Consider the following 25,194-nt stretch of genomic DNA (forward strand, 5'->3'; position numbering starts at 1 on the left):
TGGACTCGCACTGCATGACCCTGCTTGAAAATATACACAAGGCCTATGTGTAAGCTTCAGGTTTGTATTTCTGATTAACAAGAAATTCTCTGGATGTCCCCCAGTACAAAGACCCCTGGGGAAAATCTCCCTTTGTATACAAACTTTGCTGTAGAACCACTTGGAAAAAAAGAAAAAGGGAGAGAAAACTGGATTGGATTGTCTGGCTTGGCTCAACAAACAATCTCCACGTGTTTCTCTAAAACACGTTTGTTTTTATTTTATGTGAGTACTTTGTCCGCTTCTATGTATGTACGCCAAGTATCTCCCTGGGGTCTAAGGAGGTGAGAAGAAGCGTTGGATTCCCCCCTCTGCCCACCCCCTCCAATGAGGAGAATTAAAAATGGCTGTGAGCCATTATGTCAGCGTTGGGGACTGAACCGGGGTCCTTTGCATAAGCAGAAAGTATTCTTAAGCACTGAGCTGTCTCTCTAGCCCCATCACTTGTTTCTTGATATGACTCTTGCTCCCCTTTCCCTAAAGGCAGCCACAGGGTTAGCTGTTGTTATCTGAAAGTTAACTTACTCACAAGACCAGCCAACCCCCTCATGCTACTTTAGTCTAGAGAATCTGGATGTTTATACTAACAGTATCATTGCTGCTTTTTCCAGGAATGAATATGTTGGTTTTAACATTAGTGTAGTAATACTTGTTTAATTAAAGAAATGGCTCATATATGAGTTATACAGATTAATGAAACAACCCACAAAATACAAAGTACGTAGATGTCTAGCTGCAAAAGCTGGACGTTATTATGTTTGCTTTTCTGAAATAAATCCCAGCCCTGGATGGCCCCCATCACTCTTGTTCTTAGAAAACTAAACTGGAGTCACTTAAACCAGGATGGGTGTGTAACACCACTTCAAGTCTCCAGTAACTGAGAAGACAGGTTAGTGCCACAAGCTTGGTGATTCCCTTAGATTTTATTTCCTGTGACCACAGGAACAAAATAGCCTTGGGAAAGATACAGCAGAAGAGAAACCTCAAGTCCAAAGTTAGGTTTGGTTGCATCTTAAGGCATGTTTCCAGGTTTTTATCTAACAGGATTCACTAAGTGACAATGTCCCTTTCTTCAAAGTTCATGGACACTCCCTTAGGTCATCCCTAATGTTGATCAATCAGCTTTACTCTTAGAGTCCCCGATCAAAGAAACACCTTGTGGTTTGGGCCACAGAGAATCTCATACTGAAGATAGTCTTCCCAATATAGGAAAGGTTTCTCCCCTCAGTGTTGGAGGGGATTGGTTTCACCTGGTTACATGTGCTGCCAGTGTGACTAATAACTCCCTGGTTTCCACCTGAACTCCCTGGGATGTGTAATTAAGGGGTCACTGAAAAGGTATTTACACTGAAAAGGTGTAAATATTGATACTTAGCATGCTCACAGTAAGTGATGATGGGGTGGCCCCTAGCATTTTCCTTTAGCCCCAAGACTAAACATTTTATAATAACTCTTCTAAAAATTAAATTTACTATAGTTCCCCCATTCAGATTCACTTCTTTCATGAATAATTTCTCTCATTTTTAATTTTTTTATGATTTTTTTTTTAAGTTTGAACTCTTAGCCATTGTCACTTCCTAGAAAGGCCTTCGAGAATGAGTGTGACTTGGGCAAGGAGAGTTGTATTGGCTGTGAAGATGCAATTGACTTCCTGCTTGGTGGCAACTGAAACTGTTTAGATGAGCAGTTAGTTCCTGTACTACAGCCTACCCAGCAGCCTGTTCTCAAGGTTCTTTATCTTCATAAGAAACTGTTCTGTGGACATAAGGCCTATTTATGCCTCCCCAGCCTCATAACTTGCCTGTCTTGTTTTTAAACTATGTTACTTGTGCTATAGTCACCTTGATCTTTAACTCTGTTATTTGAGCATTCATGGTTCAGGGACACAATGGCTCTCTGCGACCCGCTTCTCCCAAATCTTTCTATAATAAGTTGCCCTAATCATACAGATCTCAGCTTAAATGCCCATCTCCTCCTGCAGAAACCCAATACAGGTTGAACATCCTTTACCCCCCAAATCTTAACTGCTCTAATAACCTAAAACATTTTATGGGTCTAGGAGACAGATTGTACAGTCAAACCTCAGCTATACCAAAAATGCACAAAATTACCTGGAGGTGATGTGTGGAAAGTTTAATATATGAAAAGTAAAGTGATGCTGTGTTTAGGTTGGGGGCTTATCACCAAGTTGTCTCACTTCATATACACTTCAAAACCTGAAGAAAATATCAGAAACTCTACACCTTTCTGGCCCCAGGCATTTTGGATGAGGCATCGTATTCTCAACCTGCATCTTCTTCCGCCATCTACCTGCTTTACTTCTTGGCATAACATGTTACTCTCGGGACATTTTTCTTGCCCATTTGTTCATGTTCTGGTAAATGTTCACTTGGAACATTCACATACTCACTGGAGAAGGTATTGGGTGGAGGCGCCCAGACTGGAATGTGAGCCTTGACACTCAAGCTCTACCCCAAGACAAGCAACTTCCTTTAATTTTCTTTTAAGAGGACATGCCCACCCTTTTATTTTCACTAATTCTGTAGGACACCGAAGGAATTGGCCATGTTATTTCCTAGAATGCAGTAGGCATTCAATATAGTCTGCTTATTCCATGTTAAGTCAAGTCCTACCCACAAATCCCACACAAGTCATTTTCTGTTCCTCTTTCTTAGTACTCTTCTCTGACAGGGCTGCAGTGAAATAAAACATTTTTTGATGGATCTGTAGCCCTTTAGGAAATAGTTTGCCTCCATGTATGGAGTCAAGACTGTGACACAGTTAACAGTGACGTGTATTTTAGTGTCATAAGAACAACTGTGAATGGATAAGACACTGAGACCAACTAACTTACACGTGTTGCATGGCATCTTCAAACAGCACCAGGTGCATCGCAGAGTGGAGCTCATTGTAGTTGTCTACCATTTCTCTAAGAATTGCCTTCAGCCCTTCCCAGTCTTTCACTGGCATGTAACATGGGTCTTTCTCACCATGGGCAAAGTGGCAATAAATAAGAGGCTGCTGCACCAGCACACTATTGTCAGCACCCTGCAGGAGAACGAAGGACAAACTGTCATGAGAGCCACCTACCTGGGCAGAGACCTATCCAAGAGACCTACTTGTGCCAGCAGGTCTGTGCACGAGTAGAGAGGACAATGTCCCTTACTCCAGACCCAGCATGTCTGTGAATCTCAGATAATGTAGGAAAGGGAAGTATGCTTGCTTATCTGCAACCAGAGTCCAGCCAGAGCCCAGTGAACAGTTATGATCACCTTCGCTCACCTTCACTCACTTACTTTAAAGTGCTTGTGGGCAGCTTCCAGCAGTTTCCTCTGAAACAAGTCACAGTCATTTGTGTCTATCAGTTTGTCGCCGTAAACACGGGATGATTCATGAAGCCACAGGCATATTAAATCTTCTGGGCATTTTAAACACTCAGGAGAAGCGAACAAAATCCCCTTTATGAGAGGAATTGGGAAACGAACCTTTAATTCAGAAGACAATGCCATTCTAAATAAACACTACTTCTAGTATTTACTTAACTCTACCCTGAATTTAGCAACCTGAAAGAAACAAACAGGAATGGTGTGTATGCACACGTACATAGAAATTCAAGTATCATACCCATTTTTAAAAAGTGTGTATGAATGTTTTAACTGCATGTATGTCTGTGCACCACATGAGCAGTGCCTGGAGCCCTTGGAGGCCAGAAGATGACATCAGATTCCCTGGAACTGGAGTTACAGATGATTGTGAACCACCGTGTGGGTGCTGGGAACTGAACCTGGGTCCTCTAGAAGAACTGATCTCTCAGCTGCTGAGTTATCTTTCTCCCTCATCATATATGTTTCTTTAAAAAGATTTATTATTTTATGTATATGGGTGTTTTGCTTGCATGGATGTGTACCACATATGAGCAATACCCCAGGGGGCTGGAAGAGGGAGTGAGAGCTTTAGAACTGGAATTATAGATAGTTGTGAGCCACCATGTCAGAGCTAGGAACAGAACCTGGGACCTCTGCAGGAGCTGCAATTTCTCTTAACTGCCAATCCAGCTCTACAGCTCCCTCATCAAACCCACTTTAAGGAATGTAACTAAAACTATTTCAAGAGCCATCAGGAGCTAAAGCTCACACCTCTGCATATGTATCTCAGTCTCCACCCGGTTTTATAAAAACCAAAGCACAAACAGAAAGAAAGCAACAGGACACAGACTTTCCTTGTTTTTAATCCTTTGATACCAGCCAGTTGAAACCTTTCACTACACACACACACACACACACACACACACACACACACACACACACACGATCAAATGTAGATTGTCCTCCTTGGAAGGCAGATCCATGATTAGCAAGGATTCACTGTGCCTCCTCTGCCCACCAACCCTGCCCTTTAGCATCTGGGGTCCAGGTGATTCCAGCCTCATGGACAGTCAGCTTGCTCCCCACGCAGGAGAGCACAGAGGACACTGTGGAAAATTGAGCTGTAAGAGGCTGACAGTGTTTGCAGGTATTGGATACGCCAGGCAGTCTGGGCTTGAAGGCTAAGCAGGCAAGACTACATCCCTGGGAATTGAAGGCGAAGCAGACAGCCTGGACCTGGAGGTTAAGCAGGCAGCCTGGACCTGGAGGCCAAGCAGGCAGGACCACATCCCTGTTATCCTCTTCTGCTAAGAGGAAGACTTGCTTTTAACACAGCTATGCAAAGCAGAGCCTTTCTGGCAGATGCTAGAAATACAATGTGAAAGCAAATGGCCCGAGTTATCATCACACTATTGTTTGGTGCTGCAGTAGGATTCCGAGGCAGCTGTACAGCGGTCCTGTGAAGTTTTCTCACTTGCCCTCTGCCCAAAGGAACTCTGAGGCTTGGACAACTCCCCAGGTTCTTCACTGCACATAGCAGACCACACCACATCCCACTTAGCAATTCAAGACCCTCAGCTCCTTCTTTAGGATCCCCTTTATACAATCAATAGTAAACACCGCCCCCTTTTACCACGCTATAGTTTGAATCTCAAATGCCCCCTCACCCCACTTCAGATCACTAGGGGCATTGCCTCTGAAAGGGAATCCTGGTCTCTGTGTTTGTCCCTAATACACTATGCAATCAAGATAATTTTCAGTACCAAACCAAACGATCTATAATTTAAAGTTTCATACTTTAATATGTGTTTGAAATGATACACTACATAAAAACAGGAGCAATTACTCCTACTTGGCCCTTAAAATAATAAGCTCTTAATTTACAGAGTTCAAATTCCTACCTTTACTGCTATTGCTAATTCACTGTCAGCCACAGTCTGTATGTCTCCTCAAATTTATGTATTGAAACTTAATTGTAGGGCCAATGAGACAGGTCAGTGGTTGAGCCCAATGACCTAGATTCAACCCCAGAAGCACTCATGTAAAAGTTGAAGGAGGAGCCAACTCCATAAAGTTCTCATCTGACCTCAACAAGCATGGTAGAACATACCCCTTCACACATACACACATGCCCATGCATGAGTGTGTGTACACACACATATACACACAAATCAAAAAGTACTTAATTGCCAATGTGATAGCATGAAGAGGTGGGGCCTCTGGTAGCTATTAATAAGGAGAGGTGACCTCAAATAAACAGTGCTAGGTGTTTGCTCTTTTAATCCTGTCTGCCATGAGTAGACACCATGTTCAAAGCACCGCCCTGAAAACACAGGCCAGGCTGTCACCAGACACTGAATTTGCTGGTACTTCGACTGTGGACTTCTCAGCACCACTGGACTAGGAGCAAGAAAGTCTCATTGCTTATGAATTACCAAGTCTCAGGTACCTTGCTATATTATCAGCACAGATAGTGCACAACCTGAAGGGAACCACCCTATCATTGATCAGAAGGTCATAAAGCCAGCCATGATACTTCACAGAGAGGTTTATGGGTAAAAGAAGAGAAACACACACACAACATAGCCAAGTGTAGTTTTAAAACTGAAACAGTTCTATAAATGAATGCCGAAAGTTACACTGATATTCAAGAAGCTAACTTGCCAGTTGAGGTACCTGGAAGATGTTTGATAGGTCTCTCAGATTAAAAATGTAGTGGAATTTAATAGCCGTGGGTACAAAGCTCTCTGCCATCATCCGATGGAATGCTATTGTCGCCTGGATCAAAGAGGGGCCAGTCCTGAGAACTGATGGGCAGAATGCTTGCTGCTGGAGATGGAAGCTGAAGATCTGACCATAGATGGTTGTCAGTGCTTCTAGTGATGGAAAGTTGAATGCAAACACTGTGAAATGTCTCTGAAAAACAATTAGTACATAACAGAGATTACAACTGAACCAGAAAATGCAAGTGAAACTGATGGAGGATGTTCTTCTGTATAATGTTTCTCTTACTAGTTGATTGGCCAGGCAGGAAGTATAGGCGGGGCTAGGAGACAAGGAGAATTCTGGGAAAGGTAGGCAGAGGGAACCTGCCAAAAGGAGTCGCTATGTAGACCACAAAGGAGTAAGAGGCGTGGACCCTTCTCCAGTAAGATAAGGCCACATGGCAATACATAGGCCAATAGAAATGGGTTAATAATCAAGACAATGATAGTCAATAAGAAGCCCTAGTCATCAGCCAACAGTTTTTATAACTAATAATAGCATCTGTGTGTTCATTTGGGGCTAAAGAAGCAGGACCTGGCAGGACAAGAAAAACTACAGCAACACAAAACAAAACAATCCAAACACTTGATTTTTTTTTTTTTTTTGGCTCTCTTGTTTACTTAGGACCACTGCCACCTTTTCTCAGGCTCTGGTTGGCCATGTGACCTGCTTAAATCCTCAGAGTGAACTGGAGATGACAGAATGCTAGTTACTGTCAAGGGCTTGATGTCCATACTTGTTCTCTCAAGCCTTTGACTTTCTGTGAGCTTTTAAAGTCTTCGAAAGAATGAAAGATACAGAAGGCAGAGGCATATTGTCACCACCACTCCAGCTCATGCTACACTAGATTAGTTGACAGCCATACCCCATACATCCACAGTGACAGCAGGCATTCAAAGTGAGCCTAGACAGGACCAGCAGAGACACCTAGCTTACCTGCAGTTGACTCAGATAAGTGAGAAGATGCCTTCTGTGTTGTCTATTGCATGGGTGTTAGTGGTGGATGATGTTACTATTAGCATGCTTATATGCTACCCACAAAACATTGCCTATTTACATTTATAGTAGATTTATGCCTCATTGCCAAAATCTGAAAGCAAACCAACCAAGCTGTCCCTCAGCTGATGAATGAATAAATTATGTCCATTCATACAACCAAGGGGCCACTCAGAAAGAAAACAAAATAGCCTACTAAGCAATTAAAGGAGATGAGGGGCCTAAGTGCATGGCTTAAAGAAGCCAATCTAAAAGGGTTACATACTAAATGATTCTCACTACAAAGCATTCTGGAAAAGACCAAATTATTGAACCAATAAAGCGATCAGAACTTAGGAATTAAATATCCACAACATGGAGAGAATGCATGAAATTTAACAGAAAAAAAAACCCTAAAAAATTTGATTCAAAAATGACCACAAAGACTCTAATAACTTACCCAGAGAAGATATACAAATGGATAAGAAAGACATGAAAAGATGCTCTGATGTCTAGTCACCAGAGAAATACAAAACAGGTCTATACGGATACTTCCCTGTTCCCATTAGCATGGCTGCTATGAAGAAACAAAGTAGGAACCCTGAGTTGACAAAGATCTGGAAAAACCAGAATTCTTGTGCACTGTTGGTGGGGGTAAAAGGTGACATGGCCATCATAGAAACAGAATGACAGGTCCTCAAAAAGTTATAAATAACCAAATTACTGTCTGATCCTGTAATTCCACTTCTGGGTAGACAGTCAAAATAATTAAAAGCAAGATTCCTGCGAGAGATTTGTGTCCCTACATTCAGAATGGCTTTATTCTCCCTTGGAAAAGAAAATAAAAACATGAAAGTGACCCAGTGTTCATGGGTGAGTGAACAGATAAGCAAAATGCAGCATGTAAGACAAAACAGTGCCATCCCCCAGGCTTCAGAAGGGAATCATGCAACATGCCACATGTGTGATCTTTAGTGCGACATGCTAAGTGAAGTACACCAGTCCTTAGACAAACAGTGTAGGTCTCCACTTATATGAAGTACTTACAGGAGGTGGGGCCAGAGAGACAGAAAGTCTGATGGTGACTGTCAGGGCCCAGAAGAGAGAGGAAGGGGTGTCAGAGGAGAGAGCAACTGGTGTCATTGCTTAATGGCTAGAGTTTCAGTTTCATGTGAGAGTCTCACAGAGACAGACGGCGGTGATGGGCAGGAGAAAGCATTTAGCACACTCAGCTGTACACTTTGAATGCTTGGTTAAGCTGATACATTTTATGTAACATGTATTTTGCCATAATAACAAAACTGAAATTGATTTTCAAAAGATTAATGTCTGCAAGATATACAGAGGCAAGGGAAAGCAGGCTACATAGTAGAAGGGTCTTCAGGCAGAGACCCTATTCTGTGTGATATTTTGATGGTGGACACCTGCCATTATACATTTGTCAACTCCACAGAACATGTAAGACAAAGAAGGAACCTCAGTGGAAACTCTGAGCATTAGTTAATAATTATGTGTCAACATCGCCTCATCAAATGTAAGTAATGCACGAGGTTAAAGAGAGTTCAAATGACGCAGGTGGTGGGTGGACGAGGGACTAGACAGAAACACTTTCAATTCATTTTGTTATAAATGTAAAATGTAAAATTAAAAAAATATTGTATTGATTGGGAAAGAAAAAACTTCTTAATTAACTGTCCAGTGGGGAGTCTTGCTGTATGAGCACCAAGAAACAAGATGGTGTATTTTGTTGAGAGAGGGTCTCACTAAGGCGCTCAGCCTACCTTGGAATTCACTGTGTAGCTTAGGTTAGCCTTGAACTCATAGCACAGCTGCCTCAGCTTCCCCGGAGCTGGCATTTTAAGATTGTGCCAACATACCCAGCATGGTTTACATTTTGAATATGACATCTGAGGGCCACTGGGGAGAGTGGTGTGAAACCCACCTGCAGCCTTGGGTTGATGCTGAAGCTGCCCACCATGGGATTCATGCAGGCCACGTACTGGCAGCTTCGGATTTCCTTGAGCATCACCTTCTGTCGATCATACCTAAGGGACAGAAAACAGAACCTTAAATCTAGAAACAAGACAAAACAGGGAGCTACCAGTGTGTGAAAGATTTCATCTCAGACACATTACAATCATTCTGCAAGACTGACCTTCTCGGTCATATCTGGGGGACATCAAAACCTTAGCCCAGAAAATGGAAGGTGACAGAATTGTTGGATGCCAAAGTCAAGATCAGAAGCAGAATCAATATAAACTATTACTGCTCATTGATTTTCACATGGCTCTTAACATGGGTGGACATTGTGCTGTCCTCACAGCAAGGGTTAGTGAGTAGGGCTGGGGCTCCCTCACCCTGTGTTTCCTGTCACAGATGGCAAACAAGAGTGCCCAGATATGATCAAATGTTCACATCCTTACAGGGTAAAGCCAAGCTTTCCTTCAATAACTTAGTGTGGCTCAATTTCCACACAGTTGCTATGTTGCCTGACTACTTTTCAATCCAATCTTGCAAAGATGTGAAGGGAGACTGTTCTGTTTAATATGATTGAAAGATACAGAAAGGGGGTAACTAGGAGGACGGCTCAGTCAGTAAGGTGCTTGCCACACATGCACCAAGACCCAAGTTCAGATCGCCAGCATCCAAGTAAGGGCAAGCATGGTAGCATGCACCTCTAGTCCCAGAAGTTGAGACAGGAGGATCCCTGCACCCAGCCAGTCTAGCATCAGGGAGCTCCAGGCTCAATGAAGTACCCTCTTCTCAAAAAATAAGACATAAAAGTGACCTGGTTTCTGGTGTTGGTCTCTGGCCTCCTCCTGTGCACACATATGTGCAAACATGTATGCACACACACATACACATGCACATAAAACAAGATTACAAGTTGAAGATAAAGAAAATGCTCCCAGAAAATTAAGCAATCTGGGAAAATTCTGTCTTCACGGGTCCCTCTGCTGTAATAATGAGTTTTTGGTGGACAGTAGAAGACAGGGGTTTGCTTACCAATGCCCATAGTCAATATGCTGTCGAAGCAATGCATGAGGCTGGACAGTGCCGTAGCAGTCCACTTCAGGCATGTTCAGATCATCAATGAAATAAACCAGTTTTTTATTTCCTCTTGGACCATAGTTACGACCAGCTTTTTTCTCTAGAGGTTTTTCAAGAATTCCTAAAAAAAATATGCACATGGATAATTTCGTCACAGATGGCTGGTAGATTGTAACATTTCTGCCCTTACTTATTTCTCCCCAAATTCTTCCTCTTTCACAGTGATTTGTTTACATCATGTTTTCTGGACATGTTTCTGCTGCTGTCTGTAACCAGTCCCTGCCCATCTCCCTCCTGTTACCTGAGGTCACTTCAACCCTCCTTCTCTGGAGACCTACTTTGAGGCGTGTGGCATCACACATACTCACACACTTACATTGGAGAAAGCCTTGTGGCTGATGTGTTCTTTTTCTTCCTTGCTTTAGCTCATGGCCAGTGGCTGGTTCTGCCACAATCTGGCCTCTCAATCCATCCCCATTCTCCTTGCTGGAGACACTGGGGGAATCTCCTGTGTCTCCCCAGATGGTTTCCATTCCTGCCTTCTTGGACCACCGGGGCCCAAGAAGACAGAGCACATAGATACTACACAAGTGTAACTCTGTACAAGTGTTTTCCTTGCCTGCATGACTGCGTTACTGATGACTGTGAGGCCAGGTGGAAAGATCTGAGTACTGTTTTCTGACACAGTATCTAATCACAAGTTGACTCTTCAGACTACAAACAATTGGAGGAGGGAGGCAAGGAATGTGTGTGTGTTGGCGGGGGGGCCGGATGGTTATGTCCCGACTGATGACAATTATTTATTGTTATTCATCTATCATTAATCATTTGCTAGAGAAGTATGCAGCAGATAAGCATAAACACATCTGGCAAAGAACTGTTCAACATTTCCACAAGCTGGTTGGACCTTAGTTCCACTGCCACTTAGGTGCTTGTGACTCTTTCTAAATGTATCTCTATACCATCTCTAATGTATAGACAGATAAACAGACACACAGACAGACATACACAGAGGGGAGGAGGGCAGATGGGAGAGAGAACCTTAAGTCAATAAGACAGCCTTCACCTTTTCATCTTTTGTGATCAGCTTTCCTCATATCTCAGGTTCTACCTCTGTTTTTCTAAGATGGGCACACTCAATTACATTGTGTCATATGTGTCTATGACAATTGTTTTCCCGTGTTTTGGTTTGTTTTCCTATATTGTCTATGTCAAAAAAGATTGTAATAAGAAACCGTGGCTCCTTCAGTTCCCTTTTTAATTCATTCTTGCTATGTACCGAAATTATTTTTGGCATGCCTAGGTACACATGACAATTCAAAGGTAAATATTGTGATTCTATATTAAGGCCTGATAGAAACATACTATTTTATAAATTTGGGTACTCTAAACATCTTAACATCTATTAAAATGGTATCTTTGAAGATACTAAAGCCAGGCGCAGTGGCACAAACTTTTAAATCCCAGCACTGGAGAGGAAGAGGCAGAGGGATCTCTGAGTTTGAGACCAGCCTGGGCTTCATAGTGAGTTCCAGGACAGCCAGGTCTATATGGTGTGGGAGGGAGAGAAGGAGGGAGGAAGAGAGAGACAGAGGGAGGAAAGAGGGAAGGAGGAAGGGAGAGAGCTTTCCTTTTTCCTATGCTTCTATGCCCCTGTCTATGGGGTCAAAAGTCTCAAGTCAACCAGGAAAGCCTCACAAGAATTCTCTCTGGTCCCATCTGCCCAACTACAACCTACAAATGGCATCTCATGTCATTTCCTTACATTCCTATCACCACCTCCTTTTACTCGGCCTCCAGCCCAGGGCCACATTAGTTAGTATGTTGCTCAATGGAACTGGTCTTCCCAATATCAGATTCTTCTCCAGGTGTAGCTTTAGCATCTAGTTGGTTTCTTGCTCTCTCTCAGTGGTTTGCCATTGCTACCCTGTGAAATGTGGTCTCCTCAGCTCACACAGCCCATGCTACTATGTGAAATGCCATCTCCCCGGCTTACACAACCCAGTCTCCTCAACTACGGTGCTCAGCTAGCCTATTATCCAGAACTGTCCCTGAGCTGGACAGCTGATATCCCTGTCTGAAGCACAGCCCTGACTCCAGCCTCCCTCTCTCTCTTCTCCTTAACTACCATGTCCCAGTTATCTTTTCAGCCCATTGTCTTATAGTTTTCTCTGCTGAAGCTGGTCCTTCCATCCTGAGTCTTCTCTGCCTGGACACACCTATGTCATAGGCTTCAAACTCTCTGTTTTGGAGTTCATCGACAATTGTAGCTCCTCCCTGTCCTAATCTGCTAAGCATCTCCTTTTTCTGTCTGTCCCTCTTGGGAAGTAGGTGTATCTTACTATATCATTTATTGAACTGATGGGCTGTACCCTAATCTCCCATTCTTAACTCATAAGGAGTTCTTTCCTTTGCACTTCTAAACAGAAGCCATTCCTCATACAATGCCTAGGAACAAGTACAGAAATCATAATGCTTTGTAAAGAAACAAAGCAGAATCAGCCTTCTAATTAATTTCATTCATTAAAAACAAAACAAACTGATTGAAGGAAGAGCTCATAGAATATCCACTGTTGACTGCGCTAATGTTGGAGGGAAAGGGTGTTTACTACTGGTCTCCAACAACACAGCCATGAAAATCACACAGGAATGAATGTGTACATTCCAGGAACCCACATTTAGAGCAACCCAACAGTTTCAATCAGCAATCGAGACCTCAGTGCCTTGCTGTCCCTCTCCTTGTGCTGGTAGCAACAGGATTACTGGCATCAGCTGTCCATGTGACTCTCAGAATGCAAAGCCTCTGTTTCTTAAATACATTTACACAATAGCTCAACACACACACACACACACACACACACACACACACACACACACACACACACACACACACACACAACTGAATTGACAAGGTCACTGAGATGGCTCAGCAGGTAATGGCTGGGTCCCACAAGGTAGAAAGAGAGAGCAGACTCCAGTAAGTTGCTCTGTCTTCTACATATGTTCCACCCTCCCACGCTAAATAATTCTAATGGGAAAAATTAAATAATTCAAAGTTGGGCATGCCATTCAACATACTTTCAGTGTCTCCGGAATCAATTCCTTACTTGAAAGAGTAGCCAGAGGGACCCTCCTTTTTTTTTTTTTAACACCCTTGTATTACCCAGTTCCATGAATTAATTACAGGGAATTAAATGGTTTACAGGCAACATAATTAACAATGTGAATGTAAATTCACAAAGTAATAACCCCAGAAAGGCTGGGAGGGAAAGTAAAGGTCAAAATTATCCATGCACGGGGGGACACATAAGTCTATCATCCCAGCACACAGGAAGCTGAGACAGAAGCATCACAAATCCCAGGAAAGTCTGGGATAGATGGTGATACTTTGTTTCAAACTAACTCATAGCAACAGTTAAAGTCTGTTTACCAGCTGTGTGGGCCACATCAAAGTATCCTTTCTGTACAGCCAGAGGAGGAGCACTTACTCTGCAGCATTGCAGATGTCGTGTAGTAGTTGAAAGGCACACGGGACACTATGTAGTCCTCAGACAGACTTGCCATGGTGTTGCTCAAAAAGACTGTTTTCCCCACTCCTGCATTTCCAACTAGCATTAGCGGTTTGCCTTTCTCCAGCAGCAACTCAGTAAAATATCTAAGACGAGTTGTCTCTGGTGTGTGTACCAGAAGTGTCTGGGAAAGAAAAGCACAAGGTCAAAGAAAGACAGTGGCATTACCGAGCTCCAAGACTGACACAACACCCAATTTCTATTTAAGACACAAAGAACTCTGTACAAGCTCATGACCAGTAGTGTAGATGCCACCGCTTGCAGGAGGGCAGCTGGGCAATGCCAATAATTTCTGGAACATCATTCCAAGGAAAGGACTCACCCCCAGTTCCCTTTCCCAGACAGAGGCCCTCCTTCCCCCAGATATCTTAGATATTTATGGGAGAGAATAAAGCAGACATGGTATGAAGTATCTACCCTTTTCAGAAGCTGATGAGACCAGTGGGAAGTAAAGCTACTCACAAAGGTGGAGCAGTATCTTGGCAAAAATGGCACAGTCTAAGCAAAAGTATTCAGTGCAAGGAGACACCATTTAGGGGAATGGGTGGAGTGTGTCCAGATCCAAAGCATATATGAAACTTCTGTTAAAAATTAAGCCTTTATGCTTATACTTTGAAATTTGGCAGTTTATTAATATTTATTTATTTAGCTACCATAATGTTCCACAGAAATTTGAAGTGGCCTACAAGAATAAAACAAAATGAGTGAAAATTAGGTTCAGAGTTGCAGGCCAAATGGCTCATCAAGGAGAGGCACTTACTGTGCCAGTCCAGCAACCGGTCTTGGGTGTTCAGCAGCCAGTGTTCAGTCTTCGGAAGCCATCAAAGGCAGAAGGAGAGAACTGAGTCTCCATAACGTGTCCTTTCTCCTGGTGACATCATGTGTATGCATGCATGTGTGCATGTGTTGTGTGCAAGTGTATGCACACACACATAGTAATAATAAATAATAGACTCAGGAAGTACAGAATAAAATAAATACTCAGATAAAATTCTGCACAACAGAAAATTAGCTGCTGTTTTGCTGCATTGCTTGGTGGCCAAACTTAAAAGGGATGAACAATACAAACAAACATACCCAAAAAACCCCTTTCTTACAGGGTTGACTTTTGACACCCAGGCACACATCCCACACATATATGCATGCACACATGAACACATATATGCAAAAAGAATAAATTTGTTCACAGATCTACATTATTTAGAAAGGGCCTGGAAATATGGTATTATTTATAATTTCCCATGGTCCTGCTCCATCGTGTAAAGAGGCTGCTAATAGAACAACCATATTTGGTACCATCAAATGTAAAGTGTAAAACTTCCCAGAAAGAAAATTGGTTTTTGAGTTCAATAACATTTGTTGACTAAAATGCCCTTTTTTGTTCTCTTCTGAATATGAGTGATAAGATATATTAAGCTTTGATATAGTTCTTGTCTTCAGTTTTCAACCAGCTAAGAAATACTGCTGGGCAGTGAAGACGGAGGTAGGCTGGATAAAATGACAGACTACAGTATATGCAGCAAACATGGCTAGTAGCCTCCTAATGCCTGGTGTTCCTCTTTGCTTTCCTTTCCTGGTGGCCTCCACTGTGTTCAAACTGCCGTTTGCTGTCAATGCAATGTGTGAGCCTCAAATGTTCTTGGGTTAAAGTCTCAGTCCCATGCGGTAGTGTTGGAAAATGGTGGTAGAACATTTGAGAGGCAGAGTCTGGTAGAGGCCATTAGTCCATGAACAACAAGCTCTATAAGGGGACTGTAACATTCTGGTCTCTCAGCTTAAACAGGATAGATGCAGGAGATTATGACTAAAGTTCTGGGGACTTCTGGGACTCTAAAATACAATGTATAGACCTATACTGCTGTTGCTGCCACCACTGCCACCATGGACCCAAAGAGCTCTAACCTCAGCTGCAGAGGGTAGGGCCCTTCTCTAGTTTCAGTTGGCTACTATGCTACTACCCAGATCTCAGGGACAGGACTGCTGTCTGAGGATATAGAGGTGGGGCTGTCAGTTCAGGCTAAGGGTTCAATGTTGCTACCCCTGGGGGGGGGACCAGAGGTTCAGATCATCAAATGGCTCAAACACACCCTAGAGCTGGGCTCTTGATACTCCACACACCTACCTTCAGGGGCAGGTCGACATCCATGGTGAGTGGAGGCACCTTGTCAGTCCAAGGCAAGAATTTCTTAGTTTTGTGGTCCAGGTAATAATCAAAGATGGTTCCCTGGGATGGAAACTTCACCGATTTCATTTCTTTATGCCACCACCGACTGAAGTCGGCTTGATAATCAGAAAGCTAGGGAGGATAGGAGAACTCCTTAGCATAGACCCAGAAAGCATATACAACCCCTACAAATTCTGCTGCTTGCAGGTACTGCGCCATAATCACAAACCAAATTCCTAGAAGGGAATTCGCCTCATTATATTAAACATTAGATCTGAGTTGTAATCAGTAATGCTGATATGTAGATAGAAAGTAGTGAGTGACAGGTGGTTATGAGTTGTACAAAGCAGGCTTAGGAAGCAAGGTGATATTGGGAAAGCCTTACGAGTCACTCCTATTATTCAATCTAGCAATGAATCACTGTGCAAATCACCATGCCAGATATTACTTGACAATGGAGATCAGCACTGTGGTTGATTTCCACCCTGTTAGCACCAACTAATGGGAACAGGAGAAAACAAGGGATGAGGGTTTTTTAAAGTAGTAAATTATATGGACAGAGATTTGCCTTTTTTTTTTTTTTTTTTTTTTTTAGTTCCCAGCCTCCAGGCCCTTTTGTTGTTTGATAATCATTTCTTTTACAAAATGATGATAATGAAAACAGTACTTAAAAAAGTCTTCGTTTTAAAAAGTAACATATTGGCAACACTACAGTAACAAAAACCATTCTTAACCCTTGACCCACCACTTCTAGACCTGGAAATGCACAGGGAAGAAGGGGTGGAGGACAGTCTAGCCTTGGTTTCCAGCAGGACAGAACTGAGAGTCTGGTTGAAAACCCCATAAAGATGAGTTCCTGTCCTACCGGAAAGTTATGGGGCAGTGCCCCATCTCTATAATGGGTGTGCTGTCTGAGCAAGTAATACATACAAGCTCTCACTGCTTGATTATTAGGGAGTAGGATACAAGGAAAGTGGGCAGTGCCCCCTACATCCTCAGTGGTCTGGCTCAGGGACTCAATAGTCTGATAAAATGAGCTATATATCCTCAGACGGCTGGTCAATCAACTCTTGTATCCTTGGAAAGCTGGGCCAGTAGCTCATACATTCTCAGAGGTCTAGAGCAGGGACTCCTATAACTTTGGGATTGATCTGACCTGGTGAATTTCAGTAAAATCTGAAAACACTGTGGGTTCTTTGGCAATCTTGTTCTCATCTAGGATCTCAGATCCTACTTTTCCCAGCTCTTCATCTGATGTTCCTGTGTCCTTGGGCCATGGTGGTCCTTTTTAGTACCAGGCTGCTCATATTTATGAGCAGTCAGGCATGTGGAGACTGTGGCTAACACTGGGTGGGGTGAGCACTCTGAATGAGAATCCTTCCCTTCTCCACCTCCAAACCAGCGGAGCTTGTGCTCTTGTTGCCAGCATCCACGTGCTAAGGCATTTACCCTCATTGAAATTATTTTCATAGCAGAGGCATGGGATATTTTATCTTCCTATAAACTTCAGCCTGAAGCTAAGCCAATGTGGTTTTAAATAATCCAAGGACGATTACTCACACTGGTTCCATTCTCTTGCACAAAATGCAAAACGTGACTTCTACATCACTTCAAATTTTGCTTTGCCTAAAAATTCCATCATGGAAATAACTTTGTGGTACCTCCTTGGCTGTTAGATTTGTTAAAGTAAGGTGATCAGTCTGGAGCATGGACAGAAGCAAATGTGACATCCACCCTCTGCCAGAGAAAGGGGAACCCAGAGAGGAAGTAGAAGCAGACTTAGCCCTCGACTCTCACTGAAAGCAGTACTGGCTGCTGTTCCCTGGGAGGCACTTGGAGATCACAGAAGGACATCTGGCAGGTGACAGGGGTGGACAATGATTTGTGAGGCTCATGCTTATTTATAGATGTGTGTTCTGCTAACTCAGCAACAAGAAAGAGAGCCAGCCCAGAGTTTCCATCAGTAGTGAGGAATTGGCGGAACTGGGTCACTTTTAGATTCAATGCCTTCTGAGGGGAATTCCCTACTTAAGCCTGGGGAGATCTGAGACAGCAAATTGGCTAGCCAACGGCACACCATTTTAACCAAAAGAGTCATGGTACTGAAGTACCATGGCCTGAGATGTGCTGAAGCACCAGGGGAGGTGTAGTCTTTGAAGATTGGCAAGCTTGAGTAAGAACCCTGCTGCAGCCACCAGGAGGTCTTGGGACAAGATCTTTGTCTCTATGAGGGACAAAGTTTGGCTTTCTCTGCACACTGAGGCTATCTTAATGCAACTGGACAGAGATGACACAGGAAAAATCTGCACTTGGAAGCAGATGGTGGAGGTGAGACCCACATGTTTCTGGCACTTGGTAAGTCTAAGTGGCCTGTGTATTGGGACGGAGTGGGACGAGGTGTGTATTTGCACAGATGTGTCTAAAGTGTTTCCTGTAAGACACCAGAAGCCCTTAAAGCTATGCCAGAACTCTGTACATGCTGAAGCAAACACGATCATGGAAAACAATGGCACTGGCACTGACTATGTCTCACAGAAGACAATCCTGAGGACACAGTTGCAGACTGATTAGAGTTGGGATTGACTGGAAGCAGAGCTATTTGAAGGATACTAGATGCTATCACCAACTTGTTCCACCACCATCCTCTCCCCATTCCACCAATTCACTTGTGGGATTCCTAACAGCTAAGGCAATAGCATTTGGAAATAGCATCCTTAAGGGATGCTTAGGTTTAATTGATGTCATGGCAGGGCCCTCAGGAAGAGATGAGTGCCCTCATGGGAAGAGAACCAGTGACCTTTCCCTTCTATTGTTTGTATAAGGTTATGGGATGCATCATGTGTAAGATGGGAAGAAGTTTCATGAGAACCCAGCCACACTGTCATGCTGAGATGCCACTTCCAGTACTGTGAGACATGTATTGCAGTACTTTCGGCTACCTCAGGGTAGTCTGAAATGATCCATCCCTGAGCTAAGGCTGTGGGGATGCCCCAGAGGGACAGTGTCCATAGCTCAGAAGAGGGCAGGTCCAGAGACAGGTGATGACGTAACTAAAAGATGCAAGTCACATTTTTTAACCCAACTTCCCTACACATTTCCGTCTCTGGAAACCCTTTCAGCATACTTGATCTCGGAGCAGAGTGCCTCCAAATGCCCAGACACAAGCAAAGACAAAATAGAGTTCGTAGGCTTCTTTGGGGCTGTCAGAAGGTACATTCTCGGGAGTCAGCAAACATTCCAAAAGAGTACAAATAGTCTGAAGAAAAAGAAAACACCATTAATTTAGGGCAACCATTTTTTTTTCAATGCTGGAGAAGGGTCAAATATTTACTTACTAATTCTACCTCATTCTTAAGAAATTATGCAATTTTTGAAAACTCGGTGATATGCTAAGGTTAGAGACACACACAAAAAAAATGACTGTGACTTGGATGTCTAATTCAGTGGTTCAAAAAAATTGCCACTTTAATCAACCTTTGGAATAATAAAAGATTTGGAGAAAAAAAAGCATTTTAAATGACTCAAATAACAATCAATAGATAAACTAGGCAAACCAGTGCCCCCCACTCACATATACATATACTCTCTTTCACACACACACACACACACACACACTTACATACTCACACATTTACACACACACTCAGCATACTCATACACTCACACACATTTACACTCATACTCACACATTCATACCCTCACACTCAAACACACTCATACACTCACACACATACTCACACACTTACATATTCACACAATCACCCACATACATACTCACATACATGAGTAACAATTCCACTTGTGGACTAGTTCCCCAGAGAACAAAATATCTGTCATAACTGAAATCATAGGCTCTAACACTAAGAAGCTCTTACCCCAGGCCTGCATAGGCCCATGACTCAGGCCTAGTATCTGTGAGCACCTTTCTCTCCCAACCAGGAAAGAGGGGGAAGGGATTTTTATTGAAATAGGAAAAGCACCTGTTGTATTTTAAAATCTCCCTATTGCTGTCATTTTACATCATCTGCCAATTTGAGATGGTTTGCTAATAAAACCGATCAATTTCTTAGGAAGAAAATGAGCATGAATCTCTGTAACTTTGTTACATGTGAGGAGAAACCATGGTTTCTAAAGGAATGGCTAAAATCAAGGCAAAGAGGACTAATGGGCCACAGTAGGCTGCTGTTAGTAGATATACTAGTAAGTCTTAGGGTTGGGCTCCATTCTCCCAGAAAGTACTTGAAAACATTTCTGAGTGCTATGTAAGCAACTAATAAAATTACACTTTAGCTTCAAGAGTTAACACACTCCATCCAACTTAAGGAAGTTCCACATGCTGAGAAACACTGAGCATTGATTTTGTATGAACGTCGTCTTAAGCTGTTCTCTTGTCTACTCATTTTACTTAAATTCCTGTACTTCTAAGAAACTGTAGGAAATAGTGGTCAAAAATAACAGCTTTAAAATAGCTAAGAATTAAATGCCATTTCTGAATACTACAAAGTGAAGAGTGGAGAGCAGAAATCATGCTAATTCCCACAGACCTATTTTCACACTACTCCTGAATGGCAGAGTTCACACCACAGAGAATCACACAAATATACAAGTCAACTTGAGAAAGAATGCAATCCCGCTTTTTACAAGCGTTACACCCGAGGAAGTCTAATTAGGCTAACCACATAATTAATTCATTATGAATAAATTCAGACCTGCTTTCAGAAATAAATTATACCTCGGATAATTACTGTTGAATACTATCGTTTACTTAATTGGTCTGTGAATTATCCAAAAAACCTGAACTTTCCCTTCTTATTATTCTAATTCAGCTTCAAACAAATTTGGTAACATAGTAACTTGATGGGAACAAAGTTCTGAGGAGCTCATTTTTTTCCTGGAGGGGGAATCCATTTCTATTGTAAACCTTTAGTGAAGTTTGACACTTCTTGCAACATTACTACCATGACCTTTGCTCTTCTCTGTTGTGAATAGCTCCCATTTGCTGCTGTAAAAAAATCCATGTCTTTTACTGGCACTAGTTGTCTGCCCACAAGGATCAGAAAAAAAAAAAAAAGATCCCTGGGTCCTCCCAGATTCTTCACACACACCCTGACATGCCTTCAGGAGCCTGTGTGGAAAAATCAGGCACCGTCTTTTCTTTTTACTGACCATCATTTGTGCATTGCCGGGTTATCTGATTCAAAAACACGTGGAACATTTCTCTGTGCAACATTATGGTTTGGATCTGAAATGCTTTGAGTATGTGAGTGTGTGTGTGTGTGTGTGTGTGTGTGTGTGTGTGTGTGTATGCATGGGCACGCCACACACCCATGTAACCTTGAGGGGGCAGCCAGCTGCTGTGTATAGATCACTAGGGGCAGGCTGTTGAAGGTTGGGACCCAGTTCTGGATCCTGTGCTCTCTGCTTCCTGGCTTACCGAACTATGAACACAGTGGGAACACAATGTTCCCACAGTCTTGCCTTTTGCACCAGGAAAGGCTGAAACCCTTTGGTAACTGTGAGCCAAAATAAGGCTTTCCTCTCTTGTTTCTGCCAGGCATTGTGTTCACAGTGACAACTAGAAAAATAAATAAATAAATGATGCTGTAGCAACTTTGTTCTAGCTCTGTCCCAGCCTGCTTGGAATGACATGATGATCCCATGAGAGCATTCATATGTGGTGTTTACTGAGTGCTACAACTGTGTAAATCTCTGGAGGGGGGCTTGGGGGAAGGAAAGTGCTCATAGAGTTCACTTCCTGGGGTCCTCACAAACTTCCAGGGACCGAAGGGGCTATGGCAGGAGGCTGGAAGAAGCCTAACAATTCTGAAAAATATCTTTAAAAACTTATTTATCTGTACTTATGGGAGCAGGCATGTGCATGTGTACAGGTGCAGGCTGCCTCGGCACCCAATGGAGGTCAGAGGATAGTTTGTAGAGGCTGATTCTCTCTTTCCACCATGTGGGGCCCAGGTTGGAACCTGAATCATTAGGCTTTACACCAGGAGCCTCTAGCCCTGGGCAGTCCTACCAGCATCTTCTCCATCTTCTTAAGCAAGCAACATGAGTGCTGCTCCTGACTTGTGCAGGCATAGGAAATTGGCTGCTGAGGCTGGCACAAACCTGCACCAGGCTGCTCTCTGGAACAGAAGTGATGGATTTAAAGCTGGTTCTTAGCTTCTCCAAGCACACGGGAATGTATTTATCAAAAAGAATAGTTAAATTGGCCTTTTCTGATTGATGCCGTCTTCTGTCTATCCAACTGGCCACATACCTGAAAAAGAACGGAAAAGCTTTTACCGAACGAGGGCTTTGAAAAGCGGGATGCCACCGAGTTCGAAGCTACCCCCTTTCCACACAGCTTGGCGCAACACTTCACGGACACGTTGAGTGGTTCGCTCTATTTCTCAAATGGAAAATATTTTTAAATGGCCCTTTTAAAGACTTGGTTTTAATGGCCATTTTTACTTTAATGAAAAGAATGTAAAAGAAACTCCTAATAGCTCTTAGAAGGCAAACATAATCGCGCCTAAGTAGGCCATTACTTCGCAGGAAAGTGCACTGTCATTTCCCAAATGAACAGACTGCTCACAATGGAGGCTTTATTTATGAAAACAGCTTGGTGCTTTTCTTGATTAATCTTGGCATCAATTATTTAGTAATGAGAAATAGGTTATAAATAAAGAGGCAAACAGTCCGGAGGGGCTACTTCGACCTGCTTTTCTACCGGACTCTGTAACACTAACCTGAAAGGGATAATGTGTTCACAGCCAGGGACTCAGAAATGGTATGCCATGCCTTAAGATATTGATATTTATATGATGCATAGATATAGCTGCCTCATGCTTGTAAAATGTTTATTTTGATACATTAAACATCGCCATCGTATTAGTAAACTGCTTACCAATGCCATGATGGCATCCTTAGTGGCCTCTGGGGTACAACTAAGACATGCTAAATGAAAAAGAATCACTCAGAAAGTTGTACTTAAGTAGGAAGCGGTGGCAATAAATACATTTAGCAGCCTGTGCATGAACAGGGCTGCCACAGACCGATTACAGCCAGGCCTTGTGGTAAAGGCAAACCAGAGTCAGCATCTTGAATATGGTATAAATGAAGATTAAGGTGTGTGTGTCATCAAAGCATTCCGCGCTTTCCACAGACTTCTATGAAGGGTCATATAAAATATTCACCATTGTTATACTGTGCTTTGGCTTACAGAACGACAGCTATCAAATCTTCAGTAGGAGCCCACTCACATGAGAGCAGTGTGGCAGAGTACCCCTGAGGTGGTGACAGCAGCAGCAACTGAGAACAAAGGCATTAAGACCACATTTAACCTCATCGACTAACTCTCAGCTCATCAGGGAATAGAACCAGAGTGGAATTCCTGTTATTTTATTTGTGTATTTAGTATGTAGGGAGGGCTAGGGGGTGCCTATATGCTACAGCTCAAATGTGGAGGTCGGAGGATAATTTGTACATGTTGGTTCTTTCCTTCCAACTGCCCTGTGGGACCAGGGGATCAAATTCGAGTTGTCAGGCTTGGGAGCAAGCCCCTTTTTACCTGGGAGCCATCTTGCCAGCCCCAGAAGGGAATTGTATCCAGAACTTAGGGTAGAAGGAGTTGGAAGAGTACTGCTCAGGGAGACAACACTCTTAACCAGAATTGCCCTGAACCTGCATCCAGTTCCCTTATTTTTAACCAGGTCACCTGGGGAAGGTGACCCCTCTGCCTTGATTTTCCAGCTATGAATGGAGATGATTGCTTCCTGGATTTTGGCTAAGATCCTGAGCAGTATGATGACGATGCTATGGAGTTCCCATGGTAACAGCATGAAGAACTCTGATCAGCATTTTAACAAGTTACTACCGGTCATGAGTTGGCGGCATTAGAAGCCTGGGTTCAGATCCTGCCTCTGTCTCTCTGCGCACCTCCCCAATTTGTTCAGTTGAGTACAAGAATTGTCAGATAGGGCTCTACTGAGCATAAACATCTCACACTTTACCTTCCTACACAATGTCTTCTGCCTGACTTGGGAGACAGAAGGCCACTGCAGGGCTCACTAGGAGCAGCAGGCACCAAAAGATCCCCAGAGTGAGCTTTGTGTCTAGGGGGCAGCTTTGTGTCTATGAGCTGTTTGCTGAGCTGCATTGGTTGCAGCCAGAACCTCCTTTGTGAAGCATACAAGAAAGACCCACTGGCAAATGATGCCATGACTGCTGTGGCCCTATTGTCTCTGTGAATAGCAGATGCTCTAGAGAGAAGCAAGCTTGACCAAAACAGGCCATGGAGTCAGAAAGGAGTCTGCCAGAACGATGGCCAATAATGACCTCTACTGAACATTAAGTTCAATGTCATCACACAGCAAAAAGGGGTAAAAAGGTTTCTATCAACAAATACAGACAGTTGAAATTTTCATGTAGAGAATATTGCTAAATTGTTATAGTTTGGAATAACAACTGACATTAAGACAGAAAATTTAGAGGTCTGGACCATTGTATGTGGCTATGGCAAAACCTAAGACCTAGATGTGCATCTGTCTGCATTTGTTCCCATCTCGCAAAGAACTGAAGGTTTTGGGATGGGCATTTTGGAATGGACTACTGCTGCAGGACATATAATACAAACGAAGGGCTCTGAAAAGCAGTGAGTACAGGGAATCCAGCCTGGATTCTAAACAGAACCGCTTATACTAGAAGCACCCCTTCCAGTTGCTTAGAGAAATGGCTGATTTAGGTTTCAAGTAAGGAGACTCTGAAACTAAACATCTAAGTGCCCAACAAAGACTCGGAAAGATAACTAAAGAATACAGAAGACATGAGCTTGAAGGGAGGGGCTCTTCCTAGCAACATCTGTGACAATCTGAGAACCAAAAAGGAAAAAAACAAGAAATCTTGATTAAGTGGATATATATATATATATATATATATATATATATATATTCCACTGAACTGCAAGAAACCATGAATAAAGAACAGAATATGACAAGGAACATAGAGTTGAATAGGAGGAGTGCAAGTATGGAGGGAAATAGATGTGAGAAAAAGGTTCTTGACAGAAAAACATGCAGAAAGAATGACTGGATGAGAAAATCGCCATTTCCAAGCCACCAACGGGACATCCCTCTGAGGGACCTGAGTTTTTCTCTCCAAAATTATGCATGTTATGAAAGAGAAAGTTGGTGGAATGTTCTAGGCAAATGGAGACAACAGAGCCAAATAAATACAATCTTTGTTCTGATGGTGGGTTCTTTTTAAAGGCAAA

At 42.9% G+C, this 25,194-nt stretch overlaps 1 protein-coding gene across 1 annotated transcript in view; it reads right to left on the bottom strand.

Moving 5' to 3' along the window:
• Dnah11 (dynein axonemal heavy chain 11) overlaps positions 1–25,194 on the bottom strand; it is a 298,245-nt gene that overhangs the window by 122,746 nt on the left and 150,305 nt on the right. The window contains exons 43-51 of the mRNA XM_027416426.2: positions 22,050–22,200; positions 19,054–19,185; positions 15,888–16,061; positions 13,685–13,889; positions 10,152–10,317; positions 9,088–9,190; positions 6,081–6,320; positions 3,336–3,497; positions 2,894–3,087 (exon numbers count right to left, since the gene is read on the bottom strand). Of these exons, the coding sequence (XP_027272227.1) occupies positions 2,894–3,087; positions 3,336–3,497; positions 6,081–6,320; positions 9,088–9,190; positions 10,152–10,317; positions 13,685–13,889; positions 15,888–16,061; positions 19,054–19,185; positions 22,050–22,200 (1,527 nt within the window). The remainder of the gene's footprint in view (positions 1–2,893; positions 3,088–3,335; positions 3,498–6,080; positions 6,321–9,087; positions 9,191–10,151; positions 10,318–13,684; positions 13,890–15,887; positions 16,062–19,053; positions 19,186–22,049; positions 22,201–25,194) is intronic.

Source organism: Cricetulus griseus, chromosome 5 (assembly GCF_003668045.3).
Source record: "Cricetulus griseus strain 17A/GY chromosome 5, alternate assembly CriGri-PICRH-1.0, whole genome shotgun sequence".
Lineage (NCBI taxonomy): Eukaryota > Metazoa > Chordata > Mammalia > Rodentia > Cricetidae > Cricetulus > Cricetulus griseus.